Source organism: Mobula birostris, chromosome 5 (assembly GCF_030028105.1).
Source record: "Mobula birostris isolate sMobBir1 chromosome 5, sMobBir1.hap1, whole genome shotgun sequence".
NCBI classification, from domain to species: Eukaryota; Metazoa; Chordata; class Chondrichthyes; order Myliobatiformes; family Myliobatidae; genus Mobula; species Mobula birostris.
Genome location: NC_092374.1, coordinates 33,292,965 through 33,310,936, shown reverse-complemented (window position 1 = coordinate 33,310,936; position 17,972 = coordinate 33,292,965). Strand labels below are relative to the sequence as shown.

The 17,972-nt window shown below is 38.7% G+C and overlaps 1 protein-coding gene across 5 annotated transcripts in view; it reads left to right on the top strand.

The window, feature by feature from the left end:
• The window catches only part of tent2 (terminal nucleotidyltransferase 2), a 52,757-nt gene that overhangs the window by 10,867 nt on the left and 23,918 nt on the right, over positions 1-17,972 (top strand). For all 5 annotated transcript variants that reach the window (XM_072257830.1, XM_072257829.1, XM_072257827.1 and 2 more), the window contains 6 exons: positions 2,284-2,476; positions 4,735-4,849; positions 11,419-11,510; positions 11,611-11,674; positions 12,218-12,284; positions 16,757-16,833. In XM_072257830.1, coding sequence (XP_072113931.1) covers positions 2,284-2,476; positions 4,735-4,849; positions 11,419-11,510; positions 11,611-11,674; positions 12,218-12,284; positions 16,757-16,833 — 608 coding nt within the window. The remainder of the gene's footprint in view (positions 1-2,283; positions 2,477-4,734; positions 4,850-11,418; positions 11,511-11,610; positions 11,675-12,217; positions 12,285-16,756; positions 16,834-17,972) is intronic.

The window sequence follows — 17,972 nt, the reverse complement described above, 5'->3', positions numbered from 1 at the left end:
CTTTGGTGCTCTTACTAATCAAGATCCTATCAAAACTCCACTTTAAAAATTCTTGTTAATTGGGCCACTTGTTTATCAGGGAGCCATTTATTTGGGACGACTAAAGAACAGAATCTAAATTAAGAAAATAGCTTAACTGGGGCAGGAGACTTGCCAAACAGTTTCTACCTAACATCCGTTGCAGTCACTTATGTGGCTGTTAGACACCACACCATGCTGAGAGTGATCAGTTTTTAAATAGTGTTAACTGCGTGTGTTTGTGTTCAAAAAGCAGTGATTTTTGTCACTGCTAGTTTAGTGGTCCCCAACCTCCGGGCTGCGGACTGATACATTGCCGCGAAGCATGCAGGGGTGCAGCGGTGGCCGGAATGCACCCAGCACATCTTTAAGAAAAAAGCTGAAATAAACAAGCTAATTAATTAGGTGCCGCCCAGCATGTAAATGTCGGTCCAGATCAGAGGTGATTGCCGATTGCGTCACCTCTGATCTGGGCCGACATTTGCGTACCAGACGGCACCTAATTAATTAGCCTGTTTATTTTGACTTTTTTCTTAAAAATGTGCTGGGTGCGTTCTGGCCACGGCTGCATTCTTCGCGGCAGTGTATTGGTCCGCGGCCGGGAGGTTGAGGACCACTGTGCTAGTTAGTGAGAAATAAGCATTAAGACAATTTGGAACTATTTTGCTCACCGCAGTTTAAAGCATTCAGGCTTGGAGATGCCAAAAACGGCTGGGAGTGAAAACGAAACAACTTCACTACTTCAACGAGTTAGGAATTGTGGAGGTATCGAGAATCATCTTGAATGTTACAATGAAAATGAAGATTTGGAGGATACAATCTTCAAAAGCATTGTATGAAGGCAGTCCATTATCTGCACTAGGTGTTTCCACTGATTTTGTTCACTTACAATCAATCAAAAGAACATAGATGGATTTCTCTGTGGATAACTATTGAGAACTAACGCACAGTTTTATAGTATTGTAGTAGTGTTCTAATTTATTCTGTACATTATTTAAAGTCATAAATTGTTACTCAGTTAAATGGTGATTTGTCTTTATATATACCTCTTTAACTATTTCCATGAAACTTCAGCTAATTGGGGCAGCTGTTTAATTGCACCAAAATATACTAGGCCCAATGTATTCCAATTACTTGGAATTCACTGTATGCCCAATAACTTGAGTTAACTGCCGTCTGTAGCAATGAATTCCACAGATTCACCACCATCTGGCTAAAGAAATTCCTCCTCATCTAAAGCCCTTCTATTCTGAGGCTGTGCCCTCTAGTCCTAGATTCTCCCACTATATGAAACATCCTTTCTACATTCACTTTATCTAGACCTTTCAATATTTGATAGGTTTCGAGGCCCAGAGCCTTCAAATGCTCCTAATACATTAACCTTTTCATTCCTGGGATCATTCTTGTAAATCTCCACTTGTCCCTTCTCCAATACCAGTGCATCCTATCTTAGATAAGGGGCCCAAAACTGCTCACAATGCTTCAAATGCGGTCTGACCGATACCTTATAAAGCCTCAACATTATACCTTACTTTTATATTCTAGTTCTCTTGAAATGAATTCTAACATTGCATTTGCCTTTTTTACCACCAACTCAACCTGCAAGTTAACTTTAGTGAATCCTGCATTAGAACTCCCGAATCCCTTTGTACCTCTGATTTCTGAATTTTCTCTCCGTTTAGAAAATTTTATTCCTTCTGCCAAAGTGCACAACCATGCACTTCCTGACACTATATTCCATCTGCTGCCACTTTTCCCATTCTCCTAATCTAAGTTGTCCTGTAGCCTCTGCTTCCTCAACACAACCTGTCCCTCTACCTATCAATATCGTTGTACTGTCCATAAACCTGGCCACAAAGCCATTAATTCCATCATCCACATCATTGACGTTCTGTATAATGTGAAAAGAAGTACTCCCAACACTGACCCTTGTGGAACACCATTTGTCACCAGCAGCTAACCAGAAAAGGCCCTCTTTAATCTCAATCTATCTCTCCTGCCAATTAGACATTATTCTAATATTTCTGTTAATATTCTGCTAATATTTTTCCTGTAATGCTATGGCCTCTTATCTTGATTAGCAGCTTCATTTGCAACACCTTGTCAAACATTGCTCACTGGCTTCGTTATATTTATACATCTGAAATAGTAAGTTTCTGACTTTCCTGTCAATACTAGTGAAATTATAGACTTCAAAGGTATGGATTTAATTTTAAATGTCTAATTTAATAAGCTAATGTACAAGAAATCTAATTTGAATTACAGGCGAAGAAATGATGACCAGAGCAGTCCCTATGAAGTTAAGCGCCAACGGTTTCAGTCACCATCTTCTCAACCATCTGGCAGATCAGTGCCTTTTCTAGTTGACCACAGGAATTCTGTACCTTCACCCGGAATATCAGCTCTGCTTCCACTTGCTGAGTTTCCACAAAATTCACTCAAAGGGGCTGGAGATAAGGTATTGATTCAGTAATAAATATTATAGTAACATGCTACTCAATACTGAACAACATGTACTAGAATTGACTGGAAGGCACTAACATGTTTTGGAAAATTCCATTTTGCAGTCTGATATAAAAGCAACCATGCTTGCACAGGAAATCTGATTCTTATGGAGGGTGTATCTGGTAAACAAAATTATACTTGAATAACTGTAGGTTAGATTGGAGCCAGGTTTATTCTAATCTCTTCATTGTACTCTAAAGGTAAATAAGAATATTTTAAAAAAATATTCAAGTTAGGCATTGGTTTTTGAGGAGAGAATTTCAGATGTAATGTTTCAGATAATTGGTTATTCATAAGAACAAAAAAAAAAGATTTTAATCATGTGTTGAAGGACAGAGAAAAATGAAAGGAAAGAACAATTAGAAATTCCAGTATAGGTTGGAAGGCATTAAATGACAGCAGAGATGATGGTGTAGAAAAGAAATGGTTTCTTTATTCAAAAGACAGGAGGTATAAATGGAGTAACATTGGGAAATTCGTGCTCTGGATTTCCAGCATCTGCAGAATCTCTTGTTTAAGTGCAAATGCAAAAGGCAGACTAGAAATCTGGAATTGATGAGTTCAGAAGGCCTTACTGAGAGATTACGTTCCTTGATCTTGCATCAAGTTTTATTGGATTGATGTTCCTGGTAACAGAGAGATTAAAATGGGATTTATTTTTATTTGACAATCAACCAAAAAGTTATTGGAGACAAAAGCTGTATTGAGAGGGATAATGCTTGAAGTTGCAGGTCCAAAAATGTATTCCTGTAACGTTTATAAGACTTTCATTTGTAACTGCCTTAAGTTTTCATTTTGTTTTCATGAATGCTTAATTGGCCTCTACTTTTGGCCAAAACCTGGAGATATCTCTTGTTTTTGTTAAAATGGGTTAATTGCTGTGTCATTTTTAAACAACTACATTTTAATACCCATTTTTCTTGACATCTGTATTGTATTTTAACTGAAAAATTCTCAAACTCCTTTCTAGATGTCAATGTACTAAGTTTATTTTGTTTTATTAAAAACAGTATTATAGTTGGATAGTGTTACTGGAAACCACATCATTCGTAACAAGTAGGATGAGATGGGGTAGGGTCCAGTCATGTTTTGAGGACTGAAGATTCTTTGTGTTGTAGTGGATGTGGAATTAAAATTTCAAATTGTATGTCATAAGGACAGAGCTGGTGATCAAGTGAATGTAATTTGAAACTGCAGCTGGTGACAGTATACAGTTATTGGATAAAGGTGAGAAAGAGGATGAGCAGCATTTATTTATTTATTGAGATACAGCGCAGAATAGCCCTTCTGATCCTTCAAGCTGCGCCGCCCAACAATTCCTCCGATTTAAACCTAGCCTAGTCACAGGACAATTTATAATGACCAATTAACCTATCAACCAGTATGTCTTTGGACTGTGGGAGGGAACCGGAACACCTGGATGAAACCCACGTGGTCATGAGGAGAATGTACAAACTCCTTACCAACAGTGGCAGGAATTGAACCTCAACTGCCTGTCCTGTAAAGCATTGTGCCAACCACTAGACTACTAGAATGATAACGTATCATGACTGTAAGCAGATAATGATTAGCAACTTTGGTTTGGATCACTTTGGTACAGTGATTGACTGTACCAAAAGATGTAGATATGGGAAATAACAGAATCTTGGATTGGTATCTCTAAAGAGAAAAGTGGTGATATCATTTGTAAGTAACAATTGAAATTTTAATCAGAAAGATATGTTTCTATTGAATATACTTAGCATGTCAGGCTGCATCTATGAAAAGGAATAAAGAGATAACATTTTGGGCCATGACCCTCATCAGGTCTGTTGACTCTTTATTCTGTTCCATAGCTGCCACCTGACTTGCTGAGTTTTTCCGGTATTCTCTTGTGTTTTTATTGGATGTCTTTGCATTATTACATATGCTTCCAATTATCTTTGATTTTCAAACCAATTATTTTGTTAAGTTTAGAGTTACCAAGAAATTTACATAGAATTTTAAAATCCATCATTTTGTTTTAGTAATGTTGTCTATTTGAAAAGTTCCAGAGATTATTTATAAGCACTGTTAAAGTTATCCAATCTTTGCTCTAATTACTGTGATAGAATATTTACAGTTTAACAAATGATTCAAGAGAAAATCTTTGCAACGAGTTACATTTTTAGGTTAAATGTAATTGTGGTTATTTGGAGATAAGATTCAATATTTTGAGGTTTTTTTTTGCAGTTAAGTCAACAAATTTTGGATCTCTTCTGTAATTGCCAACAACAGTCGATTGATCTGGAAAAAAAGGATCTATGCAGAACTCAAATCCAGAGAGAAATCCAGCGAATCTTTCCACGTAAGTTAAACTTCTGACTGTTGGTTCGTTGACAGGGTTTTCTAAGTGAACTGTAAAGAGTGCTGTTTTATGGTTGAGAACCCAAGTTGTGAGATTAGGAAACAGTGATACATGCTGTAACTTCTACTTTACGATTTGTAGTCAGGCTGATTGGATAGGGAGCATTTTGGGGAGGAAATCCAACAAACTGACTTTAAGAGTAGTTGGGTCTAGTAAGATGGAAGCAGAGTATGAATGTGTATTAACTAAGAGGAAAGCAGCAGTGATTGGGTGGTGGCGTGGGGTTGATTGGTAAGGTGTCGTGTTTCATTCAGGGAGCGGACCACGCACTGGATGATGTTTGGACGGTGCAGGGATTTTGTTGGGTAGCTTTGCAGACTAGTGGAACTGTTCCTATTTCTCCTGGCTGATCAGTAGCTTAAAGGCAAATTACTTCATTGATTTAGGTCTTCTCTCCTCCTTTTACCTGCTGGATTTCTGAGACCCAGGAAATTATTTAAAAACAATGTATGATTCTACATCAAAGGGATTTGGTGTTCAAGTACTATTTAAATGATTAGCACATCTGATGTGAACAATTTGCTCGGGTCCCTTAATCTACACCTGTTTCAGATGGAAGTCTGCAGATTGGATTCCTGTTTCAGAATTTAAATGATCTGATCAAAAATTAATTTTGGGATTTCAGTTTCAGCCCATTGTGTTCTCTTTAATAAGTAAATTAATATAATTAAAACTTCTGTGTTGTGGTTTTCAATTTTTAACCAAAACAATTTTTTCCTAAAAGGTAATTTCTGAACAATGTCCCTCATAAGTTTGAATAAAAATGCTTAGTTACTTGACTATTATATGCTAACATAATGTTTAAATTATGAGATTAACGGATTTCTGATCATTCTTCCAAAGATCAAAATTTAAATCCAATCATAGCAGATGTGGAATTTATATTCAAGTAACCCAAGTTTTCAAAACAGAACTGAAACTGAAAAAAATCTACTCCAGCAACAGTAGCCATTTTACAACACTGAACTGCTGTAAAAGCACGTCTGCTTCACTAAGGCAATTGCACCTACACATAATCTGATATTGCCAATGATGTTCATGTCCTGTGAACATAAAAAAAGGGGGAAAAGTTAAGAACAAGAATTAATATACTAAACCACTACTTTTCTGAAAAAAATTAATGACATTTGTATACTTGTTTCAAAGTCTTAGTGTTCTCTCTCCAGTGAAATACTTCATGACATGACAACTGCTGTAGAATAGGAAAAGTGGCATCCACTTTACATGGCAAGATCCCACGGCAAGGATGTCTGTGATGCTGGTTTGAAGGATAAATACTGTAGATACAGTATCTGCTTATCTCCTAAATTGCTTCATAGGGTCTTTACCCAAGATGACGTACAGTTTTGGCGGCTGAACATCAACGCTTGAGAGCCATTGAATGAGGCTTTGACTTTAAGCTTGGTGCTGAAGGAATTGCGTTACTAATAGTTTAGATCTTAGGAACCCTGGGTACTTAAATTGATAAAACTGTTGATTTTAATTTTGTTCTTTACAGTTTTTGAGTTTTAATATGAAGTTCACCTATAAATTCTCATTATGTAATGAGTCATATTCTCCAATTTACCTTGCTAATTTGAAATTTAGACTTTTTTCCCCCCCTTATTGAGGGTGTACTTGGGGCACCACAATGGCACAATGATATTACAGCTCTGGGCATCGGATTCCAATTCCTGCGCCATTAGTAAGGAGTTTGTATGTTCTCCCCATAACCATTTGGGTTTCCTTCAGGTGCTCCAGTTTCCTCCCACAGTCCATAGACGTACTAGTTAGTAGGTTAATTGGTCATTGTAAATTGTCCTGTGATTAGGCTAGCATTAAATAGTTAGGTTGTTGGGCAGAGCGGTTAGTTGGGCCAGAAAGGCCTGTTCTGCACTGTATCTTAAAAAATAATATTAAAACCAAAATACAAAGCATGATAAAATTATTCAAAAATCTTGGATAATTCATCAGACCAGTGAAAAATTTTTGAAAAGTAAGCAGTTTCTTACTAAGTTTCTAAGTAAGTTTCTGCTTGATAGATTTCATCATTAAATTCTGATGTTTTATTGGCATGAAACAAATCATTTGGTTTATCCACAAATGCTGCCTGACTGCAGTGTTTTCAGCAAGTTTTGTTTTTCTTGTTTAATGACATTGGAAGAACTGTTAAAGATTGATCTTTCACACTAAGATTTGCAACATGGCTTGGACTTTTATCAAATAGCACCCCTTGGATGTTCCTCCTTCCCTGCCCCTGCCCTCCAATCTTTGTTCTGTTGGTTTAAAAGAAAAATGTCTCTTGGAAGGCAGTTCTTCTTGATCTGAAACTGCATTTATGCTCAGTTGGAAAACACTGAGTACTGAAGATCATGTAGAATGCCCATGTTTACAATCTTCCAGCCAAGAGCTTTCCAGGGGTGTAGAAAATGTAATTGATAATTGGTTTATTATTGTTACATGTACTGAGATGCATTGAAAAGCTGTTGTTTGCATGCTTTCTAGATGAATAATTTCATACAAAAGTACATAACTTGCAAGAGCTATGGGAAGGTAGATTGAGAGGTGAAGAGTCCATCTTTCCTGATGAAGGGTTTCAGCCCGAAACGTCGACTGTCCTCTCTTCCATAGATGCTGCCTGGCCTGCTGAGTTCCTCCAATATTTTGTGTGTGTTGCTTGGATTTTCAGCATCTACAGATTTTTCTTTTGCTTGTGAAGAGTTCATCTTTATTGCATAAGAGGTCCACCCAAGAATAATTTGCTCAGACTTATTTAGCTTATAGAATCAATGAGTACTTCATTACTGAGAGGATAATTTGTTCTACTCAGACTCCGGCATTTTGAACAGCAGTCCATTTTGTCCCACTCCTCATTATCTTCTCCATGACACTCATTTTCCTCCCCTTGAGATACTGATCTAATTTTCAGTGATGCCATTAATTTGTATCCAGCTGATCAGAGAGTGCATTCCAAATCCTTTCATTTGATTCAGTGAAATCAATTATTTTTGAAATAAAACTGTTCTATTGCCAATAAATAATAAATCTGATTATTTTTTGTCCATTTATTGGAAACGTAACTATTAATTTAACCTATCATTATTTTGAGTAACTGATGTTTATTTTATCCTTGAATATAAGGATGTAATCAATGTAAATGGCTGTATTCCTATTATTATGTTATTTATGTGTAGTCAGAAGTAATTGCAGTGCTTTTGGTTGTATTTATGATAGCTGGTTATGTGAGATTAACTGACAGTTTTATGGCATTATTATTATAAAGTTAAATTCTTGGTCTTTTGTTTGCTGTTAATCATAGGATAGGATTTCCAGTGCTGTCTTAATCTGGAAGTTTAACTGAAAATAATCTAGTTACCCATGCATATTTAGGCTTAGATTTTTCTGCCAAGTCCTTGAATGTAGAAGCAGTGGAAATCAATACTGGGCATACAGAAGTGTGCTTGGACCCTCTATTCCTTAATTAAAATACGAAGATAAAGCTTTAAGACATCAATTATTAGTGCACTTTAGATGCATCATGTTTCAGGGCATGTGAAATCTTTTCAATTTTTAATGGGACTGTTACTGTTGCCATGAAAGTTGCCATGTAATACTTGTGCATTTCTGTCCTTGACCATTTATGTTAAGTTATTGCTTTATGCTGCATTACACTGAGACTTCTACCCTTTTAGCTGCACATTGTTAAAAGATGGCATATACTACAGTGCTGTCTTTAGGCAAGCATAGTTTTAAGAACGGATATCTTTCATCTGAACACGTTTATTTCAATTATTCTGCTACTGCAGTATCTTGCTTTTGTATTATGTTCCTTTTTAGTCATTAATATAAACTAAGGATGTGAAAGATATGACATTGGATTGGAAGATGTTGAATGAATCCTTGTAGGTTGAATTAAGAAACTCCAAGGGTAAAAGGACATTGATGACAGTCATATACAGGCCTCCCAACAGTGGCTGGGAGGTGGACCACAGGTTACAACAGGAAGCAGAAAAGGCGTGTCAAAAGGGCAATGTTATGGTGGTCATGGGAGATTTTAACTTGCAGGTCAATCGGGGAAAATCAGGTTGGTAATGGATCTCAAGGGAGTGAGTTTGTTGAATGCCTAAGAGATAGCTTTTTAGAGCAGTTTGTCATTGAGCCTATGAGGGGATCAGCTAAACTGATGGGTGTTACATAATGAACCAGAGGCAATTAGGGAGCTTAAAGTAAAAGAACCCTGAGGAACCAGTGATCACAATATGATTGTGTTCAACCTGAAATTTGATAGGGAGAAAGTAAAGTCTGATGTAGCAGTATTTCAATGGAGTAATGGAAATTACAGTGGTATGAGAGAGGAGTTGGCCAACGTAAATTGGAAGGAGCTACTGGCAGGGATGTCAGCAGAGCAGCAATGGTGTGTGTTTCTGGGAAAAATGAGGAAAGTGCAAGACATGTGTATTCCAAAAAGGAAGAAGTACTCAAATGGTAAAATAGTGCAACCATAGCTGACAAAGGAAGTCAAAGCTATTGTAAAAGCAAAAGAAAGGGCATATAACAAAGCAAAAATTAGTGGGAAGATAGAGTATGGGGAAACTTTTAAAAACCTACAGAGAACAACTAAAAAAATCATTGGAAGGGAAAAGATGAAATATGAAAGCAAGCTAGCAAATAATATCAAAGTGGATAGTAAAAGTTTTTTTTGTTAAAAATAAAAGAGAAATGAGAGTGGATATAGCATCGCTAGAAAATGAGGCAGGAAAAATAACGGGACAAGGAGATGGCTGATGAACTAAATTAATATTTTGAGTCAGTCTTCACTGTGGAAGACACTAGCAGTATGTCTGATGTTGTAGTGTGTGAAGGAGGTGCAGTTACTGTTACAAGAGAGAAGATGCTTAAAAACCTGAAAGACCTCAAGGTACATGGTCACCTGGACCAGAGGAACTGCATCCAAGGGTTCTGAAAGAGGTAGCGTTAGAGATTGTGGTGACATTAGAAATGAGCTTTCAAAAATCATTGGACTCTGGCATAGTAATGGAGTACTTGGTGACACAGAACAAGATAGGACAAAGTCAGCATGGATTCCTTCAGGGAAGATCCTGCCTGACAAACCTGTTGGAATTCTTTTAGGAGATTACAAGTAGGATAGATAAAGGGGATGCAGTCAATGTTGTATATTTGGACTTTCAGAAGGCCTTTGACAAGGTGCCACACATGAGGCTGCTTACCAAGTTAAGAGCCTATGGTATTACAGGAAAGTTACCATCATGGTTAGAGCATTGGCTGATTGGTAGGAGACAGCGAGTGGGAATAAAAGGATCTGTTTCTGGTTGGCTGCCAGTGACTAGTGGTGTTCTGCAAGGGACCACTTGTTTGTATGCTGTATATAAATGATTTAGATGATGGAATAGATGGCTTTCTTGCCAAGTTTGTGGATGATATGAAGATTGGCGGAGGGGCAGGTAGTGTTGAGGAAACAGGTAGGATGCAGAAGGATTTAGACAGATTAGGAGAATGGGCAAGAAAGTGGCAAATGAAATACAAAGTTGGAAAATACATGGTCATGCACTTTGGAAATAGGAATAAATGTGTGGACTATTTTCTAAACGGGGAGAAAATCCAGGAATCTGAGATGCAGAGGGACTTGGGAGTCCTTATGCAGAACACCCTGAAAATTAATTTGCAGGTTGAGTTGATGGTGAGGAAGGCAAATGCCATGTTAGCATTCATTTCAAGAGGTCCAGAATATAACAGCAAGGATGTGATGACGAGGCTTTATAAGGCACTGGTGAGGTCTCGCCTTGAGTATTGTGAACAGTTTTGGGCCCCTCATCTCAGAAAAGATGTGCTGGCATTGGAGAGGGTCCAGAGCAGGTTCACAAGAATGATTCCAGCAATGAAAGGGTTATCATATGAGGAATGTCTGATGGCTCTGGGTCAGAAGGATGAGGGGGGATATCATTGAAACCTTTCAAGTGTTGAAAGGCCTAGACAGAGTAGATATGGAAAGGATGTTTCCCATGGTGAGTCTAGGACAAGAAGGCACATCCTCAGGTTAGAGTTGCGGCCTTTCAAAACAGAGATGCGGAGAAATTTCTTTAGCCAAAGGGTGGTGAATTTGTGGAATTTGTTGCCATATGTAGCTGTGGAGGCCAGCTTGTTGGGTGTATTCAAGGCAGAGATTGATAAGTTCTTGATTGGACATGGCATCAAGAGTTACGGGGAGAAGGCCGGGAACTGGGGTGGAGGAAGAGATAGATAAAAAGGATCAGCCGTGATTGAATGGCGGAGCAGATTCAGGGGGCAGATGGCCTAATTCTGCTCCTATGTCTTACGGTCTAATACTTTATAACCAGTACGTAATCTTTTCACATTTAATGTGAATGAACATTGCACTTTAACTTTTTGATTTAGTGAGAATTACTGAAAATGGAAAGCATAAAAGAATTGAATTATGTCAAACTAAAAAAGAAATTGTGTAACCTTTCCACAGTTAAGTTTTCTAATTTTATCTCTTTTCCTCATCTCAGAGACAAAGTTGTACTTGGTTGGTTCATCACTGAATGGCTTTGGTACTCGATACAGTGATGCAGACCTGTGCCTTGTGTTGAAGGAAGTGCCAGTAAGTTGGCCTAATGGTTTAGTTTTAGCCCCACTTTTTAGTCAATTATTTTATCTACCCACTTGCTATATTGAAAAGCCTGCTTTTTTTTATATTATAGATGAACCAAAGGAGTGAAGCATGTCACATACTCAGTTTAATCCAACAACTTTTCTACAGACTCTGTAAGTCACTTATGAAGATGTAATACTTATGTTGGAATGAATAGAACATAAAACCTTGAAAAATGGGCTTGTTAGATTGGGTTAAGGAAAAGAACAGGGACAATTGTTGTATAAATGTTGCAGTAAAAATGGACTGTTTGGGCTGAATGACATGTATGTCCAAGTAATATTAATCTAACGAGATTATAATTTTGTTTCTCCTTATGTGGCCTTTCATTAGGGCACGTAATATGAATTTGTACAGTAAATATTTTGCATTTAAAAAAATCTTTTGTCACATTTCTACTCGAAGTAATTAAGCAAAGGGCAATAGATGTTAGATGCTTTGTTTAGAGGTAAACATTGACCACGTGCTATTCTAGAACTTTGATGGTTTTGAACATTGGATCAAATGGTGATATCTTCACTCTTATTTTACATCAATTGTCAGAGGATTTGTGACTGAATTGCCTGATCTCAAGTAGACATGAAATCAGTATTTGGATAGTAAAACTTCACAGTAATTATAGATATTCTCAAATTTTTAATCTTTTCCCCTTTCAGCTTACATTGACAGACCTCAACTGATCCGAGCAAAAGTGCCAATAGTAAAATTCAGGGATAAAGTCAGGTAGGTTATTTGAATGATTTATTGAATTGACTTTATTACTTACATCCTTTATGTATACAAGTGTCCCCTGCTTTTCGAACGTTCGCTTTATGAAACCTCGCTGTTACAAAAGACCTACATTAGTTACCTGTTTTCACTAACAGAAGGTGTTTTCACTGTTACGAAAAAAGGCAGCGAGCGATAAAAGGCAGCGCGTGCCCTGAGCAGCCAAGCTCCTCCCCTGGAATTGCATTCTAGCTGGCATTGCTTAAACACGTGCCTGTGAGCAGCCATTAGCAAGATGAATTCTACAGTATCGGAAAAGCCTAAAAGAGCTTGTAAGGGTGTTACACTTAGCATAATTAAGCGTTTCGATTGTGGTGAACGAAGTAAGGACAAAGTGAGTTTGGCTTATGGAAGTTGACGAAGATGATGTTGAAGAGGTTTTGGCATCCCATGACCAAGAACTGATAGATGAAGAGCTGATGCAATTGGAAGAGGAAAGGATAACAATCGAAACCGAATGCAGTAGCGAGCAGACCAAAAGTGAAGTTGTCCAGGAACTGAACGTGAAGCAACTGCATGAGATGATAGAAAAATACGCGAGGCTAGCAGACAAGCATGCTGTCATTTTTCAAGCCTTCCACAGCAGATGACGAACCTCGACCTTCGACATCGAGGCAGGCAGACATAGAAGATGACCTGCCTGCCCTGATGGAAACAGACGACGATGAGATGACACTCCAGTGGTCCCAACCCCCGGGCTGTGGACTGATACATTGCTGCAGAGAATGCAGCGGTAGCCAGGGTGCACCCAACACATCTTTAAGAAAAAAGCTGAAATAAACAAGCTAATTAATTAGGTGCCGCCCGGCACGTAAATATTGGCCCAGGTCACGAGGCGATTGCCGATTGCGTCGCCTCTGATCTGGGCCGACATTTACGTGCTAGGTGGCACCTAATTAATTAGCTTGCTTGTTTCGGCTTTTTTCTTAAAGATGTGCTGGGTGCGTCCCGGCTACTGCTGTACCTCTGCATGCTTCGCAGATCGGTATCGGTTCGCTGCCTGGAGGTTGGGGACCACTGCACCACCCCAACCTCAGATGGACAGGCTGGGTGAGTGGGCAGATGCAGTTTAATGTAGATAAATGTGAGATTATCCACTTTGGTGGTAAGAACAGGAAGGCAGATTATTCTCTAAATGGAGTCAAGTTAGGAAAAGGGGAAGTACAACGAAATCTAGGTGTTCTTGTACATCAGTCACTGAAAGCAAGCATGCAATTACAGCAGGCAGTGAAGAAAGCTAATGGCATACTGGCCTTCATAACAAGGGGAATTGAGTATAAGAGCAAAGAGGTCTTTCTGCAGCTGTACAGGGCCCTGGTGAGACCACACCTGGAGTACTGTGTATAGTTTTGGTCTCCAAATTTGAGGAAGGACATTCTTGCTATTGAGGGAGTGCAGCGTAGGTTCACAAGGTTAATTCCCGGGATGGCGGGACTGTCATATGTCGAAAGATTGGAGCGACTGGGCTTGTATACTCTGGAATTTAGAAGGCTGAGAGGGGATCTTATTGAAACATATAAGATTATTGAGAGATTGGACACGCTGGAGGCAGGAAGCATGTTCCCGCTGATGGGTGAGTCCAGAACCAGAGGCCACAGTTTAAGAATAAGGGGTAGGCCATTTAGAACAGAGTTGAGGAAAAACTTTTTCACCCAGAGAGTGGTGGAGAATGGAATGCTCTGCCCCAGAAGGCTGTGGAGGCCAAGTCTCTGGATGCTTTCAAGAAAGAGATGGATAGAGCTCTGAAAGATAGGGGAATCAAAGGTTATGGGGATAAGGCAGGAACTGGATACTGATTGTGGATGATCAGCCATGATCACAGTGAATGGTGATGTTGGCTCGAAGGGCCGAATGGCCTACTCCTGCACCTGTTGTCTATTGACTTAGCTTAAAACACCATCATCAGTGTGCTCGGTGCTGTCTTCCCAATTCCGGTAAGTGATACTACACTGTACATACATTATTTCTACTTTATATAGGCTATGTATTTTTATGTGTTATTTGGTATGATTTTGGCAGCTTTATAGCTTAAAGGTTACTGGAGAGGGTGTTTCTGCCGAGAGTGCTTGTGTGAGATTTTCGCTACGGAGAACAGTGTGGCAATGATTGTAGAAAAATATTTGTACTTTATATAGGCTGTGTATTTATCATATCATTCCTGCTTTTACTATATGTTACTGTTATTTTAGGTTTTATGTGTTATTTAGTATGATTTGGTAGGTTATTTTTTGGGTCTGCGAACGCTCACAAATTTTTCCCATATAAATAAATGGTAACTGCTTCTTCACTTTACAACATTTCGGCTTACGAACCGTTTCATAGGAATGCTCTACCTTAAGATGGCGGGGGAAGCCTGTATGAGGAGTAAAAATCTTTATGTTACGTCTCCATCTAAATGTGCAATTTATAGTAATTTGTAATAATATGTACAACAGGACAGTCAATATAACATAGAAATACAGTTGTATCAGTGTGAATTAATCAGTCTGATGGCCTGGTTGAAGAAGTTGTCCTGGAGACTGTTGGTCCTGGTTTTTATGCTGCTGTACCGTTTCCCGGATGGTAGTAGCTGGAACAGTTTGTGGTTGGGGTGACACGGGTCCCCAATGATCCTTCGGGCCCTTTTTACACACCTGTCTTTGCTAATGTCCTGGAGATCCAGTCCATTGTAAATACTGCAGATATTTTTGGTCTTAACTTTGTATTCTGACTACTATGATGAATTGTGCCACATTTAACTTTTGGATTGATTTACAATTCTGTCATTTTGTTTTTAAACTACCTTTCAAAGTTCAAATCTATTGAATTTTTTAAATAGATCAAAACTGGTTAGTTGCTGAGAAAAGTCCTTTTTGTGTTTTAATTTCGTTGTTTAGAACATCATTACTATTGTGTAATTTTTGTACTCTAATAGTATATCACTAATTTTGATTACTGAAACCCAGAATGTAAACAGTTCAAAACATTATAATAAAGATATTGCATTGGTCCAAAGCTGTGTAATGATAAACTAATCATAAATCTAGAATGCAGTTCTGTGCATAAGTCATAGACACATATTTATAGCTATGGTGAACAGTACTGTATCTTCAATTTACTGCTTGCAATTTTCAAGTTTACATTAAGAACTGAAGGCTGTGTTTTGAAATATTATCTGCTATATTCACATAACTCCAGAATACACCCTAACAGCAAGCAAAAAAGACATTGAGCTCTTTGTGGAGTAAACCTCATCGCCATTTACAGTACTGTGCAAAAGTCTTGAGCATTCTAGCTATCTATATCTAATATTTATCTTAAGACTTTGCATAGTACTGTAAGTTTAAGCAAAATATTTTTTACTTGAAGCTTTCAAAATCGGCAGTAAACCTTGTGGCTTTGACAGTTCTCAACTAAGAGTCTTTACAAAAATCTAAGTGACTGATACGGGGTTACATCATCAAGCATGATTCACTTATGGACGATGCCTGAAAGAATTTCCAAAATAGTGTGATTTGACCTGAAGATTAAAATCGAATTCAACGCAAGAAATAATTAGATTTCATATTATTTGTGTTGAATGAAAAAAGAGCCAACTTTTTCACTCACTGATCTCCTCCCACTCCCCCCTCCCCAACAGCTGATCTTGTCTTTCTACTTCTGCCCTTTATACCCATCTTTGTGCCCCTTCCCCTCCTGGCTCCAGCTACCCACTTCATGCTCAAGTTTGCACTCCTTGCCCCTTTGATTCCAACTGTCAATCACTTTTCCCTTCTAATGCTTCCCGTTCTCACTTCCTTATCTGAATCGAGCTTTGTATTCCTGCTGTCTCCTTTTAACAGCTGTTGCCCATCTTCACATTTCCTTCCTCCCACTTTGCTCCACCTGTTTTTCTTTCTTCTTTCTTCTTTCTATCTTTGTCTTCGATCTATGGTTCACCTGTCACAGTCTTCCAACTCCAGCCCTACTTACACTCCCTACTTGACCTGACTCATCTTGTACCCCTCCTAAGTCCGTCAATCACCCAGAATTCTTCCTTGCCACTTCCCTTCTCATCTCTATGGCTGTCCATCTCACTCCTCCGCTCCATTCCGACACAGTGTGTCAACCCGAAACACAGGCAGTTCTTTCTTCCCATGGATGCTGTTTGATCAGCTGAGTTCCTCTAGCAAGTTGTTGCTCCAGATTCCGGCGTCTGTTGTATCTTTTGTTGCTGGGGAAGAGAAGTATTATAACAGGTTTTGCTTTATAGGATGTTTCTGACTCAAATAACTTCCATATTACCTGACAAACTGACCATAAAAAATTAAATGCAGCTGTGAGTTACTGTAGTAATCCATGTTGTGTGTGACTTAACAAAATTAAAGCTGTGACTTTCAATTTTCAGGAATGTCCTGAATCTCACATTTTTCAATGTTAAAACTAATTTGTCTATGTTTAATTTTTAGTGGTGTGGAATTTGACTTGAATGTAAACAATGTTGTGGGAATAAGAAATACATTCCTTCTGAGGAGCTATGCATCTAGTAAGTATTGTACATGTGACATGCCTCCAGTGTTACTTGAAAATCTTAGGTAATCTGACCAAATTGGCAGTTTAGGCGATTGATCTTAACCTAAATTGAAAACACGCATTGGATCCGTGCAGACTGGGAGACGGTTTCGCTGAGCATCTACGCTCTGTCTGCCAGAGAAAGCAGGATCTCCCAGTGGCCACACATTTTAATTCCACGTCTCATTCGCATTCTGATATGTCTATCCACGGCCTCCTCTACTGTAAAGATGAAGCCATACTCGGGTTGGAGGAACAACCTCTTATATTCCGTTTGGGTAGCCTCCGAGCTGATGGCATGAACATTGACTTCTCTAACTTCAGTTAAGGCCCCACCTCCTGCTCGTACCCCATCCGTTATTGCCCATCCTCTGGGCTTCCCCCCTTCCCCCTTCCTTTCTCCCTTGGCCTCCCGTCCCATGATCCTCTCATATCCCTTTTGCCAATCAACTGTCCAGCTCTTGGCTCCATCCCTCCCCCCTCCTGTCTTCTCCTATCATTTTGGATCTCCCCCTCCCCCTCCCACTTTCAAATCTCTTACTAGCTCTTCTTTCAGTTAGTCCTGATGAAGGGCCTCGGCCCAAAACGTCGACTGTACCTCTTCCTAGTGATGCTACCTGGCCTGCGGCGTTCACCAGCAACTTTTATGTGTGTTGTTTGAAATTCCAGCATCTGCAGATTTCCTCGTGTTTCCATATTTTACATGATCTCCAAGAGATTGATAGGTTCCACTTCAATCATTTATAATTGGGGAACCACTTCGTTGAGCACCTCCGCACCATCCACCACAAGCTGGACTTCCTGGTGGCCAAGCATTTTAATTCTATTTCCCATTCTAATTCCAACATGTGTGCTGCCAAACATTTATATACACTTAAAGCTGTGAATGTTCAAGGAACTTGTTGGAAGCAGTAGAAAATACTCAGTTGGGTGGTCAGAATTTTGAATGGGTTTTCCCTGGAGTGTTGGAACCTCTTACAGATTATTTAAAAAAAAATACCAGGACACAAAACAACTTATGTCTAAAGTTACATTTAATATTTGTGAAAATAATTTGTTTAAATATTTGTGGAAGCTGTTTAGTGCTCAATAGACCAAATATAAAAACGAACA